General features: G+C 40.0%; 1 protein-coding gene across 1 annotated transcript in view; it reads right to left on the reverse strand.

Moving 5' to 3' along the window:
- Window positions 1–2,249: 2,249 nt before the first annotated feature.
- The window catches only part of LOC132820605 (NXPE family member 3-like), a 54,791-nt gene continuing 37,513 nt past the window's right edge, over window positions 2,250–19,527 (reverse strand). Inside the window, exon 6 of the mRNA XM_060832810.1 lies at window positions 2,250–2,794. Within this exon, the coding sequence (XP_060688793.1) occupies window positions 2,250–2,794 (545 nt within the window). The remainder of the gene's footprint in view (window positions 2,795–19,527) is intronic.

Raw genomic sequence — 19,527 nt, forward strand, 5'->3', positions numbered from 1 at the left:
ATGACTGATTGTTGTTCTAAAGTCAACAAATTGTAGATGCTACTGGCCTGCTACAAGTGTTTCAAATGTACACCTTTCAATTAGAGTCAATTGTATATTCTTTAGGTTTATCCAGAACAGCTTTACTAAATGGATACTCAATGGTGTAATGAAGGTGAGTTCCAGGATTTTAACTCAGCACACAGAAAGAACAGTAATATATTTCCAAAACAGGATGATGGGTAGGTTGGATGGAAAATTGCACGTAGTGGCATTCCTATGTAGCTGCTGCCTTTGTCCTTCTAGATGGTTTTGGTCATGAATTTGGAAGGTACTTTCTCAACATTTTTGGTAAATTTCTGCAGTACATCCTGTAGATTGTAGATGCTGTGAATGTCCATGCTGGTAGGAGGAGATGATTCTGGGTGTTGTGCCAGTCAAATGGAATGCTTTATCCTGGATGGCGTCAATCTTCTTGGGTGTCTTTGGAATTGCACTCAGCATACAACTAGAGAGTATTCCATCACACTGTTGATTTCGAAATGGGCCTTGTAAGGCTTGGGGGAATCAGGAGGTGAATTACTTGCTGCAGGATTTCGAGACTCTGACCTGCTCTTGTAGTCACAGTGTTTATATGGCTTGTCCAGTTCAGTTTATCTAATCAGTTATAACCTATAGGATGTTGCTAGTGTGGGATTCAGTGATGGCAATGGCATTGAAATGTCAAGAAGCAAGAGTTAGATTCTCTCTTGTTGGACATAGTCATATCTGACATGTTATGGCATGAATGTTATTTGTCACTTTTCAGCCCTAACTAGCAAATATCCAGGTCTCATTGTATTTGGTCATGAATTGCTTTAGTAACTGCGGAGTTGCAAATAATGCTGAACATCCCACTTCTGACATTATAAAGGAGGAAAGGTCAGTGATGAAGCAGCTGAAGATGGTTGGGCCTAAGACACTACCCTGAGGAACTCCTGCAGAGATGTCCTGGAGCTGGGATGACTGACATCTAATAAACACAACCACCATCCTATGTGCCTGGCATGACTCCACCCAGTGGAATGTTTCCTCCCTGATTCCCATTAATTCCATTTTGCTAGGGTTCCTTAACATCACAATCAAATGCAGCCTTGATGTCAAGGATAGTCACTCTCACCTCATCTCTGGAATTCATTTTTTTTTGTCCATGTTTGAAAAAAGGCTGCAATGTCGTCAGGAGCTGAGTGACCCTGGCGAAATCCAAACTGAGTGTCACTGAGCAGATTATTGCTGAGCAGTTGCTGCTTGATAACACTATTGCTACCTTTCATCATTTACTGATGGTTCGGGAGTAAACTGATGGGGCAATGATTAGCTGGGTTGAATTTGGTCTCCCTTTTATGTAGAGAATATACCTGAGCAATTATCCACATTGTCAGGTAAATGTCAGTGTTGTAATTATATTATAAGAGCTTGGCTAGGGACCAGCAAGTTCTGGAGCACAAGTCTTCAGTACTTTGCCAGAATGCTGTCCATAGCCTTTGCAGTATTCAGTGGTTCTAACCATTTCCTGATATCATGTGGAGTGAACTGAAGTGGTTGAAGCTGGTATCTGTGACTCTGGGGACAACAGGAGGAGGGCAAGACTTGGAAATTTTGGTGCTGCAAATTCTTCAGCCTTTTCTTTTGCATTGATGCCCTGGGCTTCCCCATCGAGGGTGGGGATATGTGTGGAACCTTGCCTTCTAGTCAGTTGTTTAATTGTCCACCAGCATTCACAGCTGGATGTGGCAGGACTGCAGATCTTAGAACTACTCCATTGGTCTTTTGCACTATTATTATTGATAAATTCAACATTATTAAGATGTCCAAGGTCAATGCGTAAGATATGTTGTAAAACAGAACTCACCAACATCTGAACCCTAAGCGCTCTTACTATGCATACATCATAAATGGGTGATGAAATTATTGAAAGTCTAATATCACTGTTCTTTGCAAACAGCTGCATCATATTTTTGCTAAAACATTGACCATTAGCTTCCAAGCATTAATTGACCATGCCAATGTGAAGACTGTGCACATAACTGATGGTACAGCACACCACAATCAACCCCACCACAGACAAAAACAGACATCCCCATACATGCACACGTGCACACACACTAGCAAACACAAACTCACACACACATTCACCACATCTACAACCGATTTTACAAAGATAACCATATAGCATCCAAGCCTAAAATAAAATACTATATTCATTTGATCCAGAGCATAATTTAAATTGTTCATAAAGGACACACATATGAAAGAAATACATCTACTTCATTCTTTATAATAATTCTTTTGGGATGTAATTCATGAGGTAGGTAATGTGCTATTGTCATCTCCCAGGCATCCACAAACGCCACGTTGATGCCCTCAAACATCTTTCTCATCACTAAGTCAAGTTGATAGGAATACCAGTCACTGTTGTAGAGACTGACCTCCCGCGGAAGGGCCTGGACATTGGCAGTCTTTATTACAACCAGTGTATCTGGGCTCCTTTCCAGCAATCGTAGAATTGACCTGCGGATGTTCTGGAGCCTGCGGATGTATGGTTCAACTGGGAAAGTGTTGAAATGACACCAAATGGTGAAGGCTATAACAGTGTTCTTTCCACCTTTGATCTCATCCAGTTTATTTGCGATGAATGGCAGGTCCTGACTTGAAATGGGGAGAATTCGGATTGGTGTTCCATGAGCATAATATTCCACCTTGATTGTTTTTTCTATATTCAAAGCGAGATGTGGGCCAGTATTTTTAGAATTGCCAAGGTTAAATGTCCTGAGATCTGAAATAGAAGATGGAATAACATTAATACTGGAAGATGAGTCATAATTCTGTGGATAGTAATTAACAGACATGAATTAGGCAGATTACTTAAAATGCAGTGTGTTAATATAGAGACCATCTCATCCTCTATTGCCTGGACCAATAGCTCATATCAGAATGGGGTTTTCAAGAACGCAAGTGAGCAACCAGTTTAACTAATACAGACAGGCAAATCAAAAGATTCCTGAGCTGCATTCAGATGGAGCAGGCAAATAAACTCTTGTCCAATGCATAACGAAGATGAGAAGCAGCAGTTATGATGAAGCACTTGAACAAGTGAGTAAACAGAAAGGCTAAGATCTGTTCAATCTGAACAGTTAAGTGGGTTAGTGGGTTCGGAGGCACTCAGTGATCCGCAATGTGTTGGAATATGTGGTGTACTGAAATTGCATTATGTCCTTTGTCCACTTAAGGCTACCACCCTGGCGGAAGGAGTCAAGAGCAGAGTTTTGCAACCTCCAATTTGCATGTAAGGGAAGGTGTGAAATTTTTGTGATGACATTTCTACCAGCCTCCAGTTTGACTTTTAAAGGCTTTAAATCTTTGACTTGAGCAATAAGAAAATAGGTGAGTTTAGACCAAGCTACCTAGTATCTAGTTTAGCTAGATTTTGCTAGATGGGCATAGATGGAAAGTACTCAGGAAGTGTGAAGAATAACTCTGTAAACATATATACTTAGAATCACAGACATATGCTCTGCCAGACCTGACCCAATAGTAACCCCAACCCTCATCCTTTGACTCAACGCCTGTCATTTCTGATGGCTACAACGTATTGGTGTTGCTATACAAATTGTTAGAAGAAATATTTGGGACTAGTGCGCTACATGGACTTACAACAGAGAACCATGATATGGAAAATAATTATAATGTTACCATTTTATTTTGAGTCAGTCGACTTAAAGCCAATAAAAGAGTTGAAGAAGATTGCTGTGGCGTTTCAACTAGTTATCTCCAGCTGCGAAATAGGAAGCCAGTAATCAGGAAAAAAAATCTGTATTTTTATAGTGCCTTCCATGGACTTCGGATGTTTGAAAGGGTTTTATTGTCAACAAGTTAATTTTTAGATCAAATGTAATCATTGTTGTTGTGTAATCATTGTTGTACTGTAGGTTATCAATCCCTCAAAGATCAATTACTTTTCTAACAGAAGCAAAATACTGCAGTTGCTAAAAATCTGAAACAAACTTAGAGTTAAAAATCACACAACACCAGGTTATAGTCCAACAGGTTTATTTGGAAGCATACTAGCTTTCGGAGCGACAGTCCTTCATCAGGTGGTTGTGGGGAACCACGTGATGAAGGAGCATTGCTCCGAAAGCCAGTGCTTCCAAATAAATCTGTTGGATTATAACCTAGTGTTGTGTGATTTTTAACTTTGTACACCCCAACACCGGCACCTCCAAATCAAAACTTAGAGTTTGCTGCGTTTATCCAGCATTCTGTTGTTCACGTTTGTTTTTCTGTCTGACATTCTCAGAATGTTTTCAACTATCAGTAATATCCATGCTTAGGGGCAAAGAACTTAAGAGGTGTGGATCCTAATGTGGTTACCAAGTGACGGACTTGATAGAATTTTCATTGTAAATTAGAAAAACCGTCAAGCAAGCCTTGAAGCTAATCTATCCATGAAACTGAGAAGCATATGCACCTGTTGAAATGTCTCAAATTGAAACCCTCTCCCTAGGATTATAACACAGATCCCCTCAGTTAGTATTTTGAAATTATCAACAATATCAGCTCATTTGGCACTTTGCATTGCTTTCAGTTAATGGAGTGCTGTGACACTCATCTTTCCATTTCAATTCAATTTAATTTGAGTAATTATTATATTTGCTTCTCTGTCATGAAAATAAAATTCATATGAAAGTTACATTGTTAACAGTCTTGAATCCATAACCATAAATATCAAGAAGGTATGAAAATACTTTTTAGCTCTCTTAGACAAAACATTTACACGATTGGGAAATGGAACATTCAATAGCATAAGGTGAGCTGTATTGCAGTGTTGATTTATATATTCATGTTCAGGGCATACTTTTATAGTTGCATCGTAATAGGAGTTGTTAGCCCATTGAGCCTGCTCTGCCATTCATTAAGATCACGGCTGATCTATCCATCATCTCAGATCCTCCTATCCACATTATCCCCACAATCCTTAATTCCCCTACCATGAAAAAAACCATCCAATTGTGTCTTGAATATATTTAATGAATACACTCCACTGCTTCCTTGGGCAGAGAATTCCACTGACTCATTACTCTCTGCGAAAAGCAGTTCCTCCTCATCTCTGTCCTAAATTTACACCCCCTAACCTTGAGGCCATGTCCCCTAGTTCTAGACCCACCCAGCAGAGGAGACAACATGCCAGCCTCTAACCTATCTATCCCTTTCATCACTTTATGCGTTTCTACAAGATCCCCTCTGATTCTTCTAAATTTTGACGAATGCAGTCCCAAGTGACACAACTTTTCCTCACAGGGTAACCCTGTCATCTCTGAAATCAACCTGTGAACCTCCTCTGCACCACCTCCAAAGCCGGTATTATCCTTCCTCAAGTAATAGACCAGAACTGCGTACAATATTCCAGGTGCGACCTCACCAATACCTTGTACAATGGCAGCAGAACTTCACTGCTCTTAAATTCAATTGCTGTAGCAATGAATACCAATATTCCATTTGCCTTCCTGATTACCTGTTGCACCTGCAAATCAACTTTTAGTGATTCATGTTTGAGCACTACTAAATCCCTCTGCACAACAGCATGCTGCAATCTTTCACCATTTAAATAATGCCCTGACCTACAATTTTTACTTCTGAAGTAAAAATTATTATACTCCAACTACCAGACCCTTCCCCACTGACTCAACCTATCTAAATCTCTCTGTAGACTCTCCACATCCTCTGCACAGTTTCCTTTTCCATTCAATTTAATGTAATCAGCAAACTTGGATACGTTACACTTGGTCTCCTCTTTCAAATCATTTATATATATCATGAACAGTTACGGGCCAAACCCTGACCCCTGTGGCACCCTGCTTCCCAATGATCTCCAACCCGAGAAACACCCATTTATTCCAACTCTCTGCTTCCTATTGGTTAACCAGTCCTCTATCCATGCTAGTATATTCCCTGCAACTCCATGCATTCTTATCTTATGGATGATTTTTTTTAATGCAGCACTTTATCGAACACCTTCTGGAAATCCAAGTATACAACACCCACTTTTTCCCCTCCATCCATTACGCTTGCTACATTCTCAAAGAACTCTAGGAAGTTTGTCGAACATGACCTCCCCTTCCTGAATCCATGCTTGTCAGAGACATTTTTTAAATGAGTGAGTCACTCTTTCATTCATACAGATCAATGGAAGCATTCAAAGAAATATATCTGAAAAACAAGGGGTCAGGCCAGCCAAAGCATGATCTCAACATCAGAACCGGAAGCAAAGATCCCTGAATTTCTTTCTACCTCCACCAATAAATTATTTGTCCTAATTGGTTGTCTGCATGTGTGGAGGAGAGTTTACAAGGGGATCAGTACTTAGTAATGTTATATGCCTTTGGCTTTTATCAGTTTATCTTTACTATAGTCCGATTACTTGTAATAAACAATAATTTGTGATCAATCCAAAAACTTGGTGCATGCTTTCTATCAACATTAGTTGAAAGTCAGGCAATTTTTGGCACTGTTATATTTTTTTCAAAATATATTAACATTGATCCATCTCCATGAATAGTGAGGCTCAAATTACAGCACACTACCCCAGTGGTTCGCAAAAAGGGAAAGTTTCCCCTGGAGTTTGACATATACATCAATCCAACTTTGTATTAGATAAGGGGAGGTAATGACCCAGCTGTACCATCAGTGTATCATTAATCCAGTGGTACGCTGATTTGTATCCCATTGCAACAGATAGTAGAATTTGAATTCAATAATAATTTAGAATTAAGGTTCAAAGGATGACAACAAATTCAATGCCAATTGTAGGAAAAGCCCATTTGGTTTACAACTGTCCTTAAGAAAAGGAAATTGCCATCCTTATCTGGTCTGGCCTACATATGACTCCAGACCCACAGCAATGTGGTTGACTCTTAACTGCCCTCTGGGCAGTTAGGGATCGGCAATAAATACTGACTACTGGCAATGCCCTCATCCAGTGAATGAATAAAAAACAACACTCAAGAAATTTGACACCATCCAGGACAAAGTATCCCATTCAATTGACACCATATCCACAAACATTCCCTTCCACCACCGTTGACACTCAGTGGCAGTAGTGTAGACAATGAACAGGATGCACTGCAGAAATTCACCAAAGTCCTTAGACCACACTTCCAAACCAATGACTACTTTTATCTGGAAGGACATGGGCAACAGACACATGGGAACATCATACTGATGATGCTGTGGCTTTAAGTGATATGTTTTGTCCTGGTTTCTTTTAGAGAGAGATTGGGGGATAGGTGTCAAACAGACTATGAGAAGATAACAATTTGTAAAGCCTTGGGTGTTTTATTTAAAGGCTGGAACAATAGAAGCAGCCTGAATGGGTGTGATCAAACCCCTAACCACTGGTTTAGTTTTCAGCATTTGTTGCTGGAGTCTCAGCAACATTGGAAGGCAGTGAATCTTTCCTTGCTGCTACACTCTCTGTCTCTCTCTTTTCCTCTCTCAGAATTGCCTTATGATGTTCTTTCCTCCTGGATTAGAGAACAGCATGTAAGACAATCTGTTGTGTGAATTTACATTTTGTGTAAATAGGATGTTACTGTATTGGAACAGTTAATTAGTAATAGTTATTGTCTCCATTGTTCTGTTAAATTTTCTAGTAGCGTTTAGTTATTCCAAGTTCTTCTTTCTGTTGATGTGTTTTAAATATAGTTTTGAATAAGTTGTGTTTTGCTTAACATTGAGTAGTTTGACCAATCTGGGACACAGCACCTTACATTTGCCTTCAAAATAAAAAAAATGTTATGCTTGAGACTGAATATTGTGAGGGGATTTGGTCTGGTCCATAACAAATTGGGCCTCTTGTTGGGATCAAACTCTCTAATTCCGGGTTGGATTTAAGATTATGGGACGTGAAGACAACACTTGGTAAGTGCTGGTGTCTTTCATTTTGGATGTTGAATTTAATTGGTTTAAACAAGCTGTGCCTTGTGTAATAATGGCTCTTTCAGTCACTATGAATTTCCTGGGTGTGGAATAATTCATTTTGGGAGTTTTAGACTGCACGTTCTCCCCGTGTCTGCATGGGTTTCCTCTGGGTGCTCCGGTTTCCTCCCACTGTCCAAAGATGTGCGGGTCAGGTGAATTGGCGATGCTAAATTGCCCGTAGTGTTAGGTAAGGGGTAAATGTAGGGGTATGGGTGGGTTGCGCTTCGGCGGGTCGGTGTGGACTTGTTGGGCCGAAGGGCCTGTTTCCACACTGTAAGTCTAATCTAATCTAATCTAAGCAAGGCAATGCTTTCCAAATTGGCAAACAAGCTGGAGTTGGAGTTGCCTGCGTCTTTGAGAAAAGGGAATATAATTGTGTCAATCACATGGCATTTACAGTTGCCAGGAATGCCATCAGAATCTTTGGAAATGGTTAAAATTGAATTGAAAATGAAGTAGCTTAAACATAAAAAGAAAATGAAACCATCTGAATTACAACTGAAAGCAGAGGAAAAAGAAAAGGGAAGGATAGCCCGAGCAGAAGAAATGGAGAAAGAGAAGAAAAGCAGAAGGAGTGAGAGTTTGAACTTCAGAAGTTGGCAATTAGAGAGGAAAGTCGACTTACAAGGTGGGAGGTGAAGGTAGATTTAGTGAGGTGGAAGAGTGATGGCTAGCATACCCATCATAGACAAAGGCCTGGTGGGGATCTATTTAAATATGTCCATGTGTGTCTAAGTTTGACAGGAAGGATGTGGAAGGTATTTTTTCATTTCATTTGAAGAAGTGGGTAAACAAATGAAATAGCTGGTGACCACGTGGGTATTGTTGATTCGAACAAAGTTGATTAGTAGAGCTAGTGAAGTATTTACATCATTATCACTACCTTCTAGGAGGCATCTGGGGAGTATAATGAGGTGAAAAATCCCCTCTTAACTGCATATAAGCTAGTACCAGAAGCATACAGACAATGTTTCAGGAAGAGAAGAAGAAACCAGCTCAAATGTAATTAAATTTGAGAGGATCAAAGAAAGTAGTTTGAGAGGTAGATTAGGGGATTCAAAATGGATCAAATCCATGATACTCTTAGAGAGACAATTATTTTGGAAGCGTTCAAAAATTTGTTTCCTGAGGTAGTGAGAACTCATGTTGAAGAACAGAGAGTGAAAATGGCAAGATTAACAGCAGAAATAGCAAATAATTATGTGTTGGTTCATAAATCAAAGTTTGGATTCCAACATTAATTTCTATCCATGAAGGGTAGAAATGGGGGAAAAGAGAAATCCCCAGATGTTAAGGGAAAAGGAGATCTCATTGAAGATAGCAAAGATAGTTTACCACAGGGTAAAAAAGAAACAATGAGGTGGAAAGAGCAGTAAAAAGGCCACATGAAGTTGTAGTGTTAGTTGTTTAGAAAAAGCACTGGGAAGACAGATATGAGAAAACAGGAAAAGCCAGTGAGTGTTGATGAAGGAAAGCACAGTGGAAGCTAAAAAGCTGCACCAGAATATACAACCTGGTCAGGGGTTGGTTGAGATGGAAGTGCCAGATCCCTTTCAAGAATTTACTAGCATGGGTAAGGTTTATTCATATGTGCCAAAAGGAGCAGGTAAAGAAACAAAAATTTTAAGTGATAGAGGAGCATGCCCATCTTTGTTGTTGGGAGATGAGGAGATATATAATTCAGCAGGACTATTGCCAGAAAATATGGTAATATGTAGAATTCATGGTGAGAAGAACAGTGTTCCATGAGACAGTTCGGTAAAAAGTGATGAAGTGGTGTTAGGAGTAATAGAGAAATTCTCTGTTCCAGGAATACAATTAATCCTTTGTAATGATATTGTTGGATCACAGTGGGTGGGAGTGATTTGTACTGTGACTGAAAAGCCAATGGAGAATCAGGCAACTGAAATATTACTGGAAGCATGTCCAGGGAATTTTTCTGATTGTGTGATAACAAGGTCACAAAGCCATATGTTGAAATGGGAGGAGAAATCAAAGAATAAAGATGAGGAAGTTGAAGTTCATTTGTTAGAGGCTATGTTTGATCAAATGGATGTAAAAAAAATATAAATAGATGGATGACAAAGTGGATACTTTTAGTTCAGAGAAGTTAACTGAATTGTGGGCAGCATGGTGGCACTGCTGCCTCACAGTGCCAGAGACCCGGGTTCAATTCCCACCTTGGGCAACTGTCTGTGTGGAGTTTGCACTTCTCCTCGTGTCTGCGTGGGTTTCCTTCGGGTGCTCCGGTTTCCTCCCACAGTCCAAAAATGTGCAGGTTAGGTGAATTGGCCATGCTAAATTACCCCATAGTGTTAGGTGTAACGAATTGGGTCTGGGTGGGTGGTGGGTCGGTGTGGACTTGTTGGGCCGAAGGGCCTGTTTCCACACTGTAAGTAATCTAAACTAATCTATTACAGAAAAATGAAAAACAAAAGCAGTTGCAGCTTGCTGATTATGAAGGTTCATTTCAGATGCTCTATCACCATACTGGATAACATTATTAGTGAGAATCTCCGGTGAATCACTGGCAGCATGTCCCACCTCTCTACTTATAGGTCTTGGTTTCTTAAGATGGGTGATGTCATTTCTGGTTCTTTTTTTCAAGTGAAGGTAGATAGGATCTACATCGTTGTGTTTACTGATGGAATTCTGGTTAGAATGCCATGCCTCAAATAATTCTTGTGCGTGCCTATTTTTTTGTCTATCCTAGGATGCGTATATTGTCCCGGTCAAAGTGATGTCCTTCTTTGTCTGTATGTATACAAATTAGTGAGAGTGGGTTGTGTCTTTTAGTGGCCAGTTGGTGTTCATGTATCTTGGTGGCAAGTTTCCTGTTTGTTTGTCTGAGGTATTTTACAGTTCTTGCATGGTATCTTGTAAATGACATTAGTTTTTCTGGTAGCATCTATTGGATCCTTTAGGTTCATTAGTCACAGTTTAAGTGTGTTGCTGGATTTGTGGGCTACCATGATGCCAAGGGGTCTGATTAGTCTGGATGTCATTTCTGATATGTCTTTAACGTAAGGTAATGTGGCTATAGTCTTTGATGCATTGTGTCTGCTTGTTTGAGTTTGTTTCTGAGAATCAGCAAATTCCGTTTATTGGGTACCCATTTTTCTTGAAAACATTGTATAGATATTTTTCTTCTGCTGTTTGCAGTTCTTGGGTGCTGCAGTGTGATGTAGCTCATTGAACTAATGTCTTGATGTAGCTTTGTTTGTGGGTGTTGGGATGATAGGTTCTGAAGTTAAGTATTTGATCTGTGTTTGTTGTTTTTCTGTAGACACTGGTTTGAAGCTCTCTGTTAACTGTACGTTTAACTGTCATGTTGAGGAATGTCACTGTTGTTCTCCTCCTCTTTTGTAAATGTTATGCCTGTCAGGATATTGTTGATAGCGCTATATGTTTCCTCTAATTTGTTCCATTTTGAGATAACAAAGGTGTCATCTACGTAGCAGACCTAAAGTTTGGGTTGGATAGATGGGAGGGCAGTTTGTTCCAGTCTCTGCATTACTGCTTCCACTATGAGCTCTGATCTAGGTGACCCCATGGGTGTTCTGTTCTTTTGTTTGTGGGTTTTGTTATTGAATGTGAAGTGGGTGGTGAGGCACAGGTCCACTAGCTTCAGGATGTTGTCTTTGTTGATGAAGTTGGTGCTGTCCTGGTTTTCCTAGTAGTGGTGCCAGTGCTTCTTTGGCCAGGTCGAATGTAATTGATGTGAAAAGGGCTGTAACGCCAAAGGAGACCATTATTTCATCCTCTTCTATCTGTCTTTGATGGTGTTCAGGAATTCTTGGAGTGAATGGCGTGGCGTGAATCTTCAATTAGGCGTTTTAGTTTTTGGTGGAGTTCCTTGGCTCGTCTGTATGTTGGTGTTCCAGGTAGGGGGACTATGGGTCTGAGGGGTGTGTGTGTGTGTGTGTGTGTGTGTTGGGGGGGCGGGGGCGCGGTTGGAGGCTTCAGGTTTGTGTATTTTTTGTAATCCTTGGAAGCATGGTGTGCTGGATCCATCTGCTTTCATGTTTTGGAAATTTGTCCTGTTTAATTCTCCTGCTTTTTTAAGTGCTGTGAGAAAGGATGAGATTCTGTTTAGTAGTTGTGGGGTCGGGTCTATCGCCACCTGCTGCTAAGTGTCGGTATCTGCAAGCAGAGCATTTGCCTTTTTAAGAAGCAGGATTATTTTAAAATAACAGTCATGTGTCCCTTGTCTGCAGATAGGACAACAATGGTTTTGCTTTATTTAAGTCTTTCTGAGCTTTTATTTTCTTGAGCATTAAGTGTGTTTCCTTCCTTTTTTGACCAAATGTAGATGAATCAGCTTGTCTTATGGTCTGCTGTGTTTCTTCTGAAAGACCATTATTTTTTAATGTGGATTCAAATGCTGCGAGAAAGTCCTTTTTACTTGAGTCTTTGTAATTGTAGTATAACCCTCTGACCAAGACTGCTTTTTCTGTATCAGTTGGTGGATGGTCAGAAAGCATCAATGTTGTATGAAATGATTTTTTGTGTGAGTTTATCTGTGTCATCTGACTGAGATTTACCTGCCAATAACTGTTCTTCCTGCACAAATGCCTCAGGAATCAGGTACTTCCTAAATGTCAAAAATACAATCCCCCTCCTCAACACCCCACTAACCAAATAAAGCAGAACAAAACGGCCACAGAATGCTTAAAGAAATGATATTCACAGCCGACTCCATAAGTCCAATTGGGAGATTTTGCACCAAAAAGCTTTCATCAATACCACAACAGACCTTGAAAGGACAAATGCATCAGAATGAACTATAAGCTTTGAACAACAACAAATACAGAAAAAGAGAAAGCTCGCACTTCAAGATACATTACATAAACTCACACAAAAAAGCATTTCGTTCAACCCTGGTTCTTGGATAAAAAAATCTAACAGATTGTCCACTTACTGATACAGAAAAAGCAGTCCTTGTCAAAGGCATAGTCCACGACCTTCCAAGCTTATTGAGCTAGCTTACATACTTACCATCAACCTGAGCTACAAGTCTTCTCAAAAATCAGTAAAGCAGTTTGTATCAAATAGCACACACAGAAGAAGAATCTATCCTAGAATATTATAATCATAAAAAGAGCTTCTTGATGAGGAAACAGACACCAACATGTATGCAAGTGGATGAGTAAATGGGCAGAAGTTCTGCAAACGGTATTACCGGTAGGTTATAGCAAAGGAGTGTTGTGTGTAGCACATGAAGTGGCATAGGAGATAATTTGGAGGTAAGAAAAATTCAAAGCAAAATACGTAAACATTTTATTGGCCTGGACTACATCCTTATGGTCTTAAGCCTCTACAGTTGACGTGGGTTCAAAAGGTGATTGAACATATGCTCAAAGACAACATAGTTGAAGTAAGTTGCAGCAACTAGAGCTCACCCATAGTAATGGTGCCAAAACAAGACTATACCCAATGATTATGTGTGAACTATCACAATGACAATGCAATTGCAAAGTCTGATTCATATCCTATTCCACCTTTGGAAGACTGTATTGAAAAGATGGGACAAGCAACCATAGTTCTAAGTTGGATTTACTCAGAGGATACTGGCAAACAGATTTATCCAAAACACTGAAGACAACTTTAGCTGACACCAGATGGGCTGTATCAGTTTAACGTCATGTCATTTTATATGAAAAATGTGCCAACCACTTTTCAAAGAGTAACCAATAAAGTAATTTCTGAATTACCCAATTGTGTGGTGTACATCGATGACCCAGTGATTTTTAGTTACACATGGAAGGAACATTTGCAGTATATATCGGAATTATTCAATCAACTTCAGGAAGTGGAGTTGGTGATAGCCTGGCTCAGAATGTCAAATTCCTGGGCCATGTCATTGGAATTGGACAGATGGCACCACAGGATGTGGAAATAAAGGTAATTGGGCAGTTTCCCATATGACTGACTAAGACAGCAGTACTACAATTCCTGAGTTGAGTGTTTCTTATCGGAGGTTTTTATCAAATTTTAGTGGGGCGGTTGCTCTGATGACTGACTTATTGAAGAAGTGCAGAAAATTTTAGTGGTGGAGGACTATCAGAAGGCAGCCTGAAACCTGCGTTAATCATTGCCCCAGTGTTAGCCACACTGAATTACATAAATCCATTCAAGATAGCTGTTGATGTGAGTGCTGTGCGTGTCAGAGCTGTACTCTTGCAAGAAGATGACAAGGTGATAGAAAGACCTGCTGCTGCATTTTTTTTAAGAAAACTGAATGGAATCAACAAAAATATTCCACAATTGAGAAGGAAACCTTAAGTTTGGTGTTGGTACTATAATATTTCAACATTAATATTGCGAGTAATGTGTCTGAGACAGTTAAGTATCATAACCTATTAAAGGTTTTGGAGAAATTTAAGGACACAAGTTCCAGACCGTTCAAGTGGCGCTTATTATTGCAGCCATTCAATTTGAAAAATATGCATGTGGCATGATGAGACAATATAATTGTCGATGTTTTAACATGACTATGATGAAGAAAGATGGAGGCGCTTGGTGGCAAGAAAGGAAATGGACTGAAATAGACTGTAGTAGTGAATGAGTGTCTGCTTAGAGTCAAGGTAATGTATATTTCATTGAAATGCCCATCAGCTATGATTGAATAGTGGAGTGGACTTGATAGGCCAAATGGCCTTACTTCCTCTCCTATGTCTTATGGTTTTATGCTCTTATATGTAGTATGATGCATTAATAGCATACAGTTAAGGAGTGTGACAATGCTGTTACTTTAACAAGATATTTTACCCTTTTTTTTCAAGAGAGGTTGTAAAAACAGAGATGCAAAAAGGTCTGGGCAAGAGACTTGTTTAACAATGGCAGGGGAGTAGTCAGTTCTCCGAGTTCAGGATTGTTCTAGTTTATTTTAATTATAACAGTGAGAAGCTATTGCACTTCAGCAGATGGTTCCTGATTGGCTTTCCCTCTGAGATCTCTCCTACCTGTAAGAACCTGAGTTTGAATTTGCCTTTTGCCAAAAGGTGTGTTTATAGGATGTTGAAGGAATTGGAACAGCTCCTTAGTTAAGTTGCTTTATTGAGTCAGTTGAGTTTTCAAATAGTTAAGTTATTCTAAATTTTGTTTTCTTTTGTTCGCGTTTCAACTGTAATGTTTAAATAAATTCTGTTTTGCTTGATCAGCTATATCACACCTGGAATTCACTTCACATCTATTTTAAATAAGAAAAAGATTGGATCTAGGCCAACTTCTTGACATATTTTGAGAGGGGTTGGCCTGGTCCATAATAGATTGGGAACACGTGTTAGAATTGATTTGATATTTCCAATTTGGGATTAGGGTTGTTGGACTCAAAGTGGTAGGTGTTCATGCCTTTTGGTCTGGGTGTTAAATTTAGTTGGTTTAAACAGTGCTTGGGGTATTAATGGGTTATTCAGTCACCCAGAGTTTTCTGGGGTGGAAGAAATGAGACAGCTTTGGCAAACAGAATTAAGAAGAATCTAAAGGGTTTTTACAAATACATAAAGGACAAAAGGGTAATTAGGGAGAGAATAGGGCCCCTCAAAGGCAGCAAGGCGGCCTTCTTGTGGAGCCGCAGAAAATGGGGGAGATACCAATCTAGTATTTTGCATTAGTGTTTACTGTGGAAAAGGACATGGAAGATATAAAATGTTGGAAAATAGATGGTGACATCTTGAAAAATATCCATATTACAGAGAAGGAAGTGCTGGATGTTTTGAAATGCACAAAGGTGGATAAATACCTCGGACTTGATTAAGTGTACCCTAGAACTCTGTGGGAAGCTAGAGAAGTGATTGCTGGGCCTCTTGCTGAGATATTTGTATCATCGATAGCCACAGGTGAGCTGCCAGAAGACTGGAGGTTGGCAAACGTGGTGCCACTGTTTAAGAAGGCTGGTAAGGACAAGCCAGGGAACTATAGACCAGTGAGCCTGATGTCAGTGGTGGGCAAGTTGTTGGAGGGAATCCTGAGGGACAGAATGTACATATAATTGGAAAGGCAAGGACTGATTAGGGATAGTCAACATGGCTCTTTTAATTTCTTTCCCATTTATGATTTCCTTTTTGAGGTTTTTGAAGAAGTAACAAAGAAGATTGATGAGAGCAGAGTGGTAAATGTGATCTTATGGACTTCAGTAAGGCTTTCGACAAGGTTCCCATGATAGACTGGTCAGCAAGGTTAGATCTCATGGAATACAGGGAGAACTAGCCATTTGGATGCAGAACTGGCTCAAAGGTAGGAGACAAATGGTGGTGGTGGAGGGTTGTTTTTTCACACTACAGGCCTGTGACCAGTGGAGTGCCACAAGAATTGGTGCTGGGTCCTCTACTTTTTGTCATTTACATAAATGATTTGGATGTGAGCATAAGAAATACAGTTAGTAAGTTTGCAGACGACACCAAAATTGGAGGTGGTTTGGACAGCGAAGAAGGTTACCTCAGATTACAACAGGATCTAGACCAGATGGGCCAATAGGCTGAGAAGTGGCAGATGGAGTTTAATTCAGATAAATATGAGGTGCTGCATTTTGGGAAAGCAAATCTTAGCAGGACTTATACACTTAATGTAAAAACTGAGGACTGCAGATGCTTGAGATCAGAGCTGAAAATGTGTTGCTGGTTAAAACACAGCAAGTCAGGCAGCATCCAAGGAACAGGAAATTCAATGTTTTGGGCCAGAGCCTGATGAAGGGCTCTGGCCCGAAACATCGATTTTCCTGTTCCTTGGATGCTGCCTGACCTGCTGTGCTTTAACCAGCAACACATTTTCAGCTCTTATACACTTAATGGTAAGGTTCTATGGAATGTTGCTGAACAAAGAGACCTTGGAGTGCAGGTTCATAGCTCCTTGAAAGTGGAATCGCAGGTCAATAAGATAATGAAGAAGGTGTTTAGTATGCTTTCCTTTATTGGTCAAAGTATTGAGTACAGGAGTTGCGAGGTCATGTTGTGGCTGTACAAGATATTGGTTAGGCCACTGTTGGAATATTGCATGCCATTCTGGTCTCCTTCCTATCTGAAAGATGTTGTGAAACATGAAAGGGTTCAGAAAAGATTTACAAGGATGTTGCCAGGGTTGGAGGATTTGAGTTATAGAGAGAGGCTAAATAGGCTGGGGATGTTTTCCCTGGAGTGTCGAAGGCTGAGGGGTGACCTTACAGAGATTTACAAAATTATGAGGGGCATGGATAGGATAAATAGACAAAGTCTTTTCCCTGGGGTCGGGGAGTCCAGAACTAGACGGCATAGGGTTAGGATGAGGGGGGAAAGATATATAAGAGACCTAAGGGGCAACCTTTTTCACACAGAGGGTGGTACGTGTATGGAAATGAGCTGCCAGAGGATGTGGTGGTGGCTGGTACATTGCAACATTTCAGAGGCATTTGGATGGGCATATGAATAGGAAGGGTTTGGAGGGACATCGGTTAGGCGCTGGCAGGTGGGACTAGATTGGGTTGGGATATCTGCTTGGCATGTATGTGTTGGACCGAAGGGTCTGTTTCCAAGCTGTACATCTCTATGACTCTATGACTCTAAATAATGTGTGGGCTTTAAGGAAGGTGATAAAAGCAAAGCTGGTGGAATTATCAGACAAGCTGGGGTTGGAGCTGCCTTTATCTGTGAGAAAAGGAGAGATAATTACTGCAATAGCTCGGCATTTAAATTTGCTGGAAATACCGTCAGAAACTTTGGAAATGGCTAAAATACAATTGAGAATTAACCGGCTTGAGTTGGAGGCAAAAGAAAAAGAGAAAAAGAAATGAAACAATTTGAATTACGATTAAAAGCACGGGAAAGATAAAAACAATGAATTGCCCTCGCAGAAAGAAAAGAAAATGACAGAATTGCTTCAGCAGAGCAAAAAGGAGAGGAAGGCCCAGCAGAAAAAAGGGAAAGATGAGAGAGAAAAAAAGAGAGAAAGAGATAGAGGAAACGGAAAAAGAAAAGGAGGGGAAAGGGAGAAAGTAAAATGAGAAAGAGAGAAAGAGTGAGAAGAAAGAGAGAGAGGAAAGGGAGAAAGAGAGAGAGGAAAGGGAGGAAGAGTGAGAGGAAAGAGAGAGGAAAGGAAGAAAAAAGAGAGAAGGAAAGGAAAAGAAAGAGAAGAAAGGGAGAAAGAGAGAGACAGGAAAGGGAGAATGAGAGAGGGATGAAAGGGAGAACGAGAGAGGAAAGAGAGAAAAAGAGAGAAGAAAGGGAAAGAGAGACCAAAGGGAGAAAGAAAGAGAGGAAAGGGAGAAAAAGAGAGCAGAAAGAGAGAAAGAGAGAAGAAATGGAGAAAGAGACAGAAGAAAGAGAGAGGAAAGGGAGAAAAGGAGAGAAGAAAGGGAGAAAGAGAGAGAAGAAAAAGAAAGGAAAGTAAAAAGAGAGAATAAAGGGAGCAGAGAGAGAAGAAAAGTAAAAATGAGAGAAGCAAGGGAGAAAGAGAGAGAAGAAAGGGCAAAAGAGAGAAAAGAAAGGGAAAAAGAGAAGGAAGGGAGCAAGAGAGAGAAGAAAAGGAAAAAAGAGAGTGTGGAAAGGGAGAAAGAAAGAGAGTTTGAACTTCAGAAATCAGTACTAATATAGGCAGGTAGGCATAAAAGGATGGAGGTGAAGGTAGAAAGTAGACTTAGTGAGGAAGAGAGTGAAGCTGAACAAGCCCTTCATAGCCAAAGGCCGAGTGGTGATCTGTTTAAATATATCCAAACATTGCCTAAATTTGATGAGAAGGATGTAGAGGTCTTTTTCATCTCATTTGAGAAGATGAGCTAAACAAATGCAAGTGGCCAGTGACCACGTCGGTTTTGTTGATCCAAACAAAATTGATGAGGTATTAATGAGGCATTCCGAGGCAGTGTCTGGGGAATATGAGGAGGTGAAGAAAGCTATTTTAAGTTTATATAAGCTTGTGCCAGATGCCCACAGACAATGTTTCAGGAATCTAAGGAGGAACCCTGATCAAACCTACATTGAGTTTGGAAGGATTTAACAAAGTAATTTTGATAGGTGGATAAAGGCATTAAAAATAGAGCAAACATACGACACACTTAGAGAAACGATTATTTTGGAGGAGTTCAAAAATTCAGTTCATGAAGTAATGAGAATTTATGTGGAAGAGCAGAGAGTTAAAATGGCAAGGTTAGCAGCTGAAATGGCTGATCATTATGAATTGTTCAAAAACCAAAATTTCGCTTCCAACATCAATTTCAATCTGTGAGGGATAGAAATGAGGGAAGAGAGAAATCCTCAGATGGAAAGGGAAAGGTAGATCTCAGTGAAGATCAAAGAATAACTTACCTCAGGATAAAAAGGAAATCCATAAATGGGAAAGAAGTGAAAAGTTTTCATTGCAATAATGTAGGCCACATGAAGACACAGTGTTGGTGGGTTAGGAAAATTTTTTGCATTGGGAAGCCAGATGTAGGAAAACAGGGTAAGCCAGTGAATTTTGATAAAGTGGCAAAGGAAAGCACAGTGGAAGCTAAAAAGCTGCATCAGAATGTATAACCTAGTCGGAGGTTGGTTAAGGAGAAAGTGCCAGATCTTTTTAAAT

Source organism: Hemiscyllium ocellatum, chromosome 12 (genome assembly GCF_020745735.1).
Source record: "Hemiscyllium ocellatum isolate sHemOce1 chromosome 12, sHemOce1.pat.X.cur, whole genome shotgun sequence".
Classification (NCBI taxonomy): Eukaryota; Metazoa; Chordata; class Chondrichthyes; order Orectolobiformes; family Hemiscylliidae; genus Hemiscyllium; species Hemiscyllium ocellatum.